The sequence below is a fragment of the Rhea americana genome, unplaced genomic scaffold (genome assembly GCF_003343005.1).
Source record: "Rhea americana isolate MKP2758 unplaced genomic scaffold, rheAme1 scaffold_85, whole genome shotgun sequence".
Taxonomy (NCBI): Eukaryota; Metazoa; Chordata; class Aves; order Rheiformes; family Rheidae; genus Rhea; species Rhea americana.
Genome location: NW_028187034.1, coordinates 585,975 through 595,016, shown reverse-complemented (window position 1 = coordinate 595,016; position 9,042 = coordinate 585,975). Strand labels below are relative to the sequence as shown.

Here is a 9,042-nt window from a genome sequence, read left to right as displayed (position 1 = left end):
CGGTGGAGACGGGCAGCTCCCTCCCTGCCCGGAGCCAGCGCTCGCCACCATCCTCAGCCACCCGGGAGGGGGGAAGGTAGGCAGAGAGGGGGGGGAGGGGCCGGCTGCTGCTTCCTCCTCCTCCTCCTGCCGCCGCTGCTGCTGTGGGATCGGCCCCTCTGCCTGCGCTGGAGGGGGGGGCGCCCCGCTACTGAGAGCAAGAGAAAGAGGAAGGGGAAAGAAGAGAAGAAGGGGGGGGGCAGAGAGGGTGTTGAAACCCGCCCCCCACCTTCCCATCCCGCGATCGGTGCTGCCTCCATCAGGACAACAACCCCTCCTCCTTCCCTGCACAACAAGATGTGAAGCGGAGACTCCTGGGACTTATCCTCACCCTCCTCATCCTTACAGCTCCCCTTTCTGCAGCCATTAGTGACTGGCGAGGAAGAAGCGAGGGGAGCTGGGGACCCCGCGCACGCTCGGCCGCCTTCGCCGCCTCCTCCCCCCCAGCCCTGTCGCTGGCAGYGGCTGTTTTTTTGCAGGGTGGTGTTGGAGGGGGAAGGAGCTGCTGCTAGAGGACGGTGATCTTTTTTTCTTTTTTCCTCCTCCTCTCCCCTCCTTCGCCCGCCTCCTTGTGGCGATGAGGAGGAGGAGGACGGCGCCGAGGAGGAAGAGGCTGATGGCGGCGGTGAGGAGGCAGCAGGAGGAGGAGACCCCCCGAAGGATGAAGATGATGATGGTGGCGGCGGCGCGGAAGCAACAGCAGCACAACAGCCGGGATTAATTTTACTAAAAACCCACCAGCCTCTCCTCTTCTCCCCCCTCCTTTTTTTTTCGTGGCGGGGGCTTTACCAGCTCTTCCCATCTTCGCTCTGCCCTTTTGCCTGGGGGAAGAGGCCTCTTCCCCTCGCTGCTCCCACCTTCTCCTCGTTTCTCCACGGCCGCCCTCCCGGAGCCCGAGCCCGAGGGGCAGAAAAAAGGGGAACTTGACCCCCTCCTCCGGCAGATCCTTCTCGCTCGCTCTCGTTGTTATTGTTGTTCTTCAGCTGACTCGGGGCCTGGGAAGAAGGCGAAGGTTTTGGGCCCCCCCATCCCCGTCTCTCTACTCTGAGTGATTGTCTAAAAAAGAATTAAAAATGGCCGAGAATGTGGTGGAGCCGGGCCCGCCTTCAGCCAAGCGGCCTAAACTCTCCTCACCGGCGCTCTCCGTGTCCGCCAGCGACGGCACAGGTCAGTCTCGGGGGCCCAGGCTCTCAACCTCTTACTGCCACAATTATTGCCCTTTTCTCTCCTCTTTTCTAAATCTCSTCCTCCCTTTTGCTGCTTTAACTTGTTTCTTCCTTCTGCTGCTCTATCTGTGCTTTCTCCCTTTTTCGTTCTCTTTGCACTTATTTGTGTTAATGGCATAGGAGGGTGTTCGGTTGTTTTTGCCCTTTTATTTTTTGGAAGTGATTGAAAGCAAAGCTGTTCAGTGTATTGTGCTTTTGATCGATCACAGATAAGACTAACAGTTTGTCATTTTCTTGTCTTTCACAATAGTAGTTATTATAGAGCTCCTGATTAAGTATATGCCTTTAATTCCAGTTGCAGAAATACAAAATTGTKCTTACGATTATTCTTTTGTACACTTTATTGTTGATTTCTTTATATCCGCATGTATACGCACACAAATGCATGCCTGTTTCTTATTTTATTTTGCCTGTATATAAGGTGTTTTTACAAYTTAGAAACAGATTAATTTCTCTATTCTTTTTCCTTTACCCTCTGTACATGCACTCTGATTATTTGATTTACTTCTAAAATCCTTCTTACTCTTTCTTGCATAAGGATTTTTAAAACCTGTTTTTTGTTACAAATAGATCATCATTTAAAAATAAAAAATAAAAACAAAATCCAGATTGCAGGTTTGGGGCTTAAGGCTTATCAAGAGTCTTAACATTGTAGAAACAAAATATTATTTTACCTTATTTGCATTAAGAATCAATATGGAGCGCGATTCATTCTGCATCTCCCATTTCTTTGCTGCAAGACCAAAATGTCTGAAATTCCCCTGTAGACTTATGGGTTGGAAAGATAAAGGGACTTCTCTGCAATCCTGCGAAGGTCTTTGGTGATGTTTTAGTAGGGAGGAATAATCTACTATGTGAAAACTCCAGAGTTGCTGTGAAGTCAAGCTAGAGGTTGGATATCTCAGGTCTCCCCATCCCTAGCAAACATGAGCTGGTTGTACTGGGAAGGGGGGGAGTAACAAAGGGCTGTTATGCTTTTTAGTGCTTCTTATGAAGTAGATGAGCATTTGGTGCCACTTTGCTCTGAAAGTACTTGGTTACCTGTCTCACAGTAGTTCCTTTAAACTCTAGATCTTCTTAGCCTTTAGGAGTTGGAGGMGGCCACCTTCTGCCATTGTGGTGAGTGGTGGTGTTTCTGGTGCCACCAGTCTTGTTCACTGAAGTCAGAGCTGCCAAGAAAAGGAAGAGTACAAAAAAAAAATGGCTGGTCATTTGACAGTAAACAGGAGGTTTAAGTGTCCAGTTTCTAACATAGCACTGTATATGATTCCACTTTGAGTAATCTTCAAAATTTTGATTTTTAACCTTCTCTTTATTCTTGATGAATGATGTATTAGTTTTTTTTTAAGTTTATATGTAACTTTTAGAGCGTTTTGGATATAGGCAGTATTACGTTRTAACGGGCAGATGACTAGTCAGTATCAACAGGTCTCTAGTARGAGAGTAGGAGAGAGGGTTGGAGGAGCTCTGTAGTTACAGCTAGTTGTGGATTTTTTTTTTTTTACACTGGACTTGGAAAGCAGGGCTTAATTCAGTAGTAATMATTTTCATTCTTTTTCTTGACAGTGTTGGCCTTAGTTTGAGTAGGAGTTTAAATAAAAAAAATGGATTTTGTGAGAGAAATCCTGTTGCTTGAAAGTAGGAAAGTTGAAGGCTTATTCAGATGAATGTCGGTATCAAAGTTAAGGCATTTGTGATCAAATAAGATTTGCATAAAGTGAATTTATTTCAGTGTCAGAGGTGCAGATTTTCACAGAATATTTAATTCATTTTGAGTTGTTAGTTTAACACTGGGCAATTTAATCAGTGGTTTCTGTATAGTTATGGTAAAACACTAGGGATTATTGGACAAATTCAAAGGAATGGAATATAACATTGTAGTGTGCAAAATGGGATAAGTTTTTTTTTTTTGTTTGTTTTTGAAGTTGAGATTGTCATCACCTGATAGGTACATTTCACATATGCTACAAAAACTATTGAAGGATTCTCATTCTTCTGGATTTTGTTGTTGGCAATTTATTACCTGGATTTAGGACACTGACACTTTGTTTTTAATGTGATACCATATCTGTTTCTCTAATTAAAAAATAAAGCTAACTTGCTTAACTAATAAACCTTCTTTGAGGGTTATATTTTTCATTTACTGCTTGAGTGAGTTTTTTGTCTTAATTTTGCTGTTGTGGGGAACAACATTGAAGTTTACTTTTTCACCTTCTCTGCTCCTTAAAATTGCTTTGAAATAGTACAAGRAACTTTTATGTAGTAAATTCCACTTATAGAAGCTGGTGTATTGTCCCCACTCCTGAGTTAATTATAGAAAATCAGAAACATGGTGCTTATGTACTTACTCAAGCACTCTTTTTAAACATAGTGTTAGATTTGCAACATCATTATCTAGAGTGGTCAGAAACTTGCACTGTTGGTGAAACTTTTTCCAGCACTTGTGCTTGGTGGGCCTTTTTAGTATGTTTCTTCTGTGTTAATTTTTTGACTCATTTCTTAACCCGAAATACTGATCTAGCATATTAGATATCTAAAAATAATGTCTGAATCTAGTTAGGTTTTGTTCCCGATCTTGCAGATGTTAATTGTATTAGCATGTTGGAGGCTAAAACTTAGTCTCTAATTTGTACGTGTTTTTTATTGTAGACCTGTAGGATACTGATATTCTGTGCTTGGAATGTACTCAAAAGCTTGTATGATGCTGTTTTTTCTCTAAAAAGAGGTCAGCAAAGGTTGTCCTAGTAAGCTTGATTTATTGGCAGCGACCAAATATAGCTGCTTTTTCTACTGTTGCAGTGCTGCATATTTTTCTGTGTTAGGTCTTAAATGCTTCATATGCTCCCYGCTCTAAAGCGGAATTTGCTTTTTCATGGAACATACTTTATTAGTATAGTTTTAAATAACTTCATTACTCTAATTTCTTGTTTGGAAGATAAGAATGAGGTAGTGTTAATAGTTACCAGAGACTGAAATGATTTTAGCAGATATTTTGTAACAAACATTTTAAAAGTAATTCRGAAAGTCTTGGTATTATCATCATCTTCTAGTATATTACTAGTAAATTTTTGAATCTCATCTTTGTTTCTTATTTTGGTTATATTTTGTCCAGTTTTTAGCTTCAGGAACACAGCTACTTGGTCTCTWTTAACCTGCCAGAGATTTCTACAGCCTGTGTTATATTTAAATATTAGATTTCTCGAGAAGAATGACAATTACACATGTATCTTGTTCAGGTATCAAGTTCTCCAAGACCATTACAACCCCACAGTGGGGTCACTTTGTTGATACAGAATCCTCACTATGGGTTGAGTTTTTGCAATGCTTTTATGCCAGCACAGCTCATCTGTATACAGAGTTACATTAACTTAAGTGATTTGCCAGTGTAACTTATTTTGCTTACCTTGCTTTACTGGCAGAAACACAGTTTTGATACGTTGCATCTAGTCTAACAAAGACCTCCTTACACATTGTATTACTTAGGTGCACCAGTCTGTTTGCACCATACTTGCCACCTCTAGTGAAATTTCAGCCTGTTTTTGAACTAGTTCCTTGAGTAAAAGAGTGCAAGTCTTTTTATAAACATACATTTGTAACTCTATACTTCAGATCAGTGATTTTTTTTCAACATTTTTGTTAATAAACCCTTCATTTTTTTTTCCTGTGGAAATAAAGATGCACTGAAATTTCCACACAGATTTCTGTAGTATATTTAGACAGAGTGAGTTTAGTCATCTTGTATAGACTCCCTTAGAAATAAACTTTTGTGGACCAGGAATGTTGTTTGAGCTGTGGGTTCAGAACTACTGTGTTTCATCAAGGAGTAAAAATTCAGTATACTTTGTGTTGCAACATGTTTGTGTGGTGTCATGTCTTTTGATTGCTTGACTCAAAACAGGATTTTGAGTTCCAAGTGTTTCTGGTGATCCATAGCATTGAAGTCAGTTTTCTACAATTAATTAGCTGTCCTGTGAGTTGAATCAGATCACTGCATGTTTGTGATACGTGCTGTAACTTTCTTCAGTTTACTGTATCCAAGTATCACATTCTTTCAAGTAATAGAGTATCTTCAATCTCCCTCCATGTCAATGGCCATCTCTTATAAAATTTGAAAGTCYCCTTTTTCAGGAGCTACATTTGACCTTTAAAACTTTACTCCTCCTYACTGCAAAGGTGTGTCGACCTTGTAATGTAACTGCTCATCTAAACCACTGTGACTTTGACTGAGACTCAGCTTTTAGTTGTTTCAAATGTACCAGGCTGTTTCTTTGCTAGAAATGAATCATATTAATTCTTGTCTCATTCTTCTCTCCAGAGGCATTTTGCTAGATATTCAACTATATTTGCAGACTGCAGTGGATTCTTTTTCTTCCTGTTTATATACACTTTTCTCCTTTTAAGATTAAATACTTTTTGTACRTCTTTCTGATTAAAGGTTGATTAAAGTATTCTTTTAGTACTAAAATCAAGTCATTAGCTACATTTATGACTGTCAAATTCTTTTATACCCTGTTGCGTGTGATTTCTTTTTTCTATCTTTTTTCCAAGTATTAATTGTTATAAGAGTAGAGATGCCTTAAATTAGGGCTGGTGGGGATGGCATGTGCTGTAAATGTGGATGCTTGTGTAGGAAATAACCTGTGTAACTACAAGACAAATACTTATCCAGGTAACTACAGTAAGAATAAGATTTTTGAGATAAMTGGTAAATGGATCGTTGTTATGATGATAAATAACACTTAAATCATCTTTACAGGTTTTGAACCTCTTAGATTTCTAAACYGTGACAGCTCTGCTTATTTTGACGCTCTCGCAGAGTAGATTGTGCGTTTGACATAGACATGTACTTATGAGCARTGTTAGAAAGGTATTTAATTTTTCTAAGAAATACTCACCGTGCTTTAAAGACTGTGTGTATTCTGATGTAAAACTGAGTCTTGAACAGTTATGAAGAAAAAGCTTTGATACTAGAAAGCCAGTTTATATTCACAAGTTTAAAATTCACAAGTTTGGTATTGCAGGGGAAAGCCTATGTTGCTGTTAAGAAGTTAAGTCTTATATTAAACAAAATATTTATATTCTTCCATTTTTGTCTCTTATGCTCCCAGAGCCAGRATTAAGATTTAGTCTTAGAGAGTCCCTGGTTCAGGCTATTGACTAGTTGTGTACTTTTGCAGGCAGACTTTGGCTTTCTACAAAGTTCAGTGAGTTCTAGAGTTTGGATACTTCTTTGGGGGTGTGGATTTTGTGAAGCGCTAGTGATAAACACAAAATTTCTACTGTAGGAATTCTGGTTTCTTGTAATTCTACAACTTGAGAAAAAAWTCATGTGATTTAAATATATATTTTTTTGCCTTTTCTCCTTAGGCAGTTTATCTTCAGTGTCACCTCTGTGTCTTGTTAGCTGCCTTGGCAGAAGCAGTCTTTCAGTGCTTGTTGCAGTGATGTAATGATCTTACTTTAATCTTTCACTTCARCTGAACCAGTGCCCTATCTGAGGGGGTTTGGTGAAAAGTCATTTAGATTTGGTTTTTTGRCAAATGGAGTAATTTAGTTGTGTAGCTTTCACTGACAGATAAACAATGCACACCTGTCTCCAAGGATTTGGCTTTTCTGTCTTGTCTTAAACTGTAGCAGCAGGCTGAAGTAAAATACATCTGTCTCTGCATATGGTTGTATGCGCTGACAAAACATCCTTGGTTACATAGAATTTGGTGACTTGAAGCCAACAAGTAGAACTTGAACTATGGCAATTTTATTTGCAGAAATCCTCTCCTTGAGCATTAAATGGCACGTTTGAGAACATTTTATTTTCCTAAATAGCAGCATATTTCCTTAAGATGGATTGGCATATGATTGCATTTAAAATTCCTTAAAAATCTGACATGTTTTATTCATCTTCAAGCACCCTTTTCATGAAAAAGTTTTTCAAAAAAATTAGAGTTAAATTTTGAGGTCCCATCATAATAAGTCATGGTTTAACTGATTATGTTGGTTGCGTTTACAGAAACAGTGAAGATGAGAAATTCTGGTCCAAATTAGGATTATCACACAACGGGGAAATTACTAGGTACAGCTTCTTCAAAAACTGCRGATTATTTTCTGTTATTGGTAATGGTGAAGTGGAATGGAACAAACTTTTTTTTCCATTGATGGTGTGAATCACCTTTGTGCTACATTTATTCCTGAATTATCAGAAGTAGAGCTTTGAACAACCATGTCAGTTTTTTGTTTGTAGGTGTTATGAAGAAGAATCATGATGGACTGGAGAGGCATCATAATTCTTCTACAGAGGCGTTTCTAAAAAAAAAATCTACTGTTTCTTGTTCTGAAGAACTCCCAAACACAAGTGAATAGATAATTTCTTGTACTGTGTTAATGAGCTGAAATAGTCTAATTCTCATTTTGTTTAGAATTCTAATCAAAAATAAAACTGACATAATGCTGATGTTTAGTTTGCTCAATACAAGTTCTGCTGAAGCTAAGCTGCCTTTTTGTATTCCTGGGTATCATTTCACTTGCTTCTGGGAATTAGTGGTTCAACATAAAGAAGTTTGGTCTGCCAACTTCTGGGTTTTTTTTATTTAGTGTGTGTGTGTGTGTACACTTGTCTGTTTAAAAGCAGAAAAGCAATGCTGGATTTATACATAGGAGTAACRTTGAATTAAGTCAGTAACACAAGAAAAAATGACTTGAATTTCTGGTGACTGTATATGCAGACTACATCATTTTGAAGTTCGTATTAACTTTACAATGAAATGATGAACTTCATTCTTTTCTTGAAAGTAACTCGTAATTTCTTCTAAAATGAAAGTGATTCATTTTATGTTTGTGTGTGTATTCATTTCCTATGTGCAAGCGTCCATTCTTTGTCCAGCGGTGTAGCAAACCAAAAAGCTGTTCCTAACTTTCCAAATGTGTTTTCATGGTGGTCCACCACTTATCAGACTCCTGATTGAAATGCCAGCATTACTAGCTAACAATACCACAGACCAATAGTAAATAACTTAATGTGATCCTCCTTTTGGTAATTTCAGTGGCATACACAGGATAGTCTTGAGAATAAGAATCCTAGTATAGGGACTTTTCACAAGGCTTAAAGCTAACAGTGAAATTTGTGCAAATAGCAAARTGTTCACAAATAAATGACTGTAAAGTCAAATTTACTTCAGTATTTTCAAATTAAAATTTCAAAAAATTCATCTTATTTGGATCATCAGTCACTGAAAGGCTAGTATCTTTTCATTGTATTACATAGAAATGTAAATATGCTGTTTTTTAGAGGSACAACAGTAGTGTCTCTGAACTTAACCCTTAAGTAAATGTCAGATTGCTAATGCACTCCATCTTGGTTCTTGTACCCAGTCTTTTTAATGTGAGATTATACCAATTCTTTTCTCAAGAACAGCTACACAAAACTTCTAGAATCATAACCATCAATTTCTATCTATGGTTTTCAGTATTGGAAAGCACCTGTGATCGTCTGTACTTCTCAATACTGATTTAAAAAGTACTTTGAGTATGTTTATGGAAATAAAAACCATTTGTCATAAATACAGTTTTATATAAAACAGCAGAGCTTCTCTGAAGTTTCAGAACCAGCCCCCAYCCAGGGTCTATTAAAGTGGACATTTTTGTTGATATTAGTTTAGGCCAAACTTCTAGGTTATTGTTCTGAACAAAATTGACTGTTTCTTAAAAAGTTGGTGTGTTTAAGACAGTGTCTGAATAGGGATAAGGTTAGATTTTTAAAAAGACAATCAAAAAAAAAAAAAAA

The 9,042-nt window shown here is 38.3% G+C and overlaps 1 protein-coding gene across 2 annotated transcripts in view; it reads left to right on the top strand.

Moving 5' to 3' along the window:
• The first annotated feature begins 6 nt into the window (after positions 1 to 6).
• Positions 7 to 9,042, top strand: part of EP300 (EP300 lysine acetyltransferase) — a 64,464-nt gene continuing 55,428 nt past the window's right edge. For both annotated transcript variants that reach the window (XM_085323552.1, XM_085323551.1), the window contains exon 1: positions 7 to 1,206. In XM_085323552.1, coding sequence (XP_085179678.1) covers positions 1,113 to 1,206 — 94 coding nt within the window. In that variant the 5' untranslated portion in view covers positions 7 to 1,112. The remainder of the gene's footprint in view (positions 1,207 to 9,042) is intronic.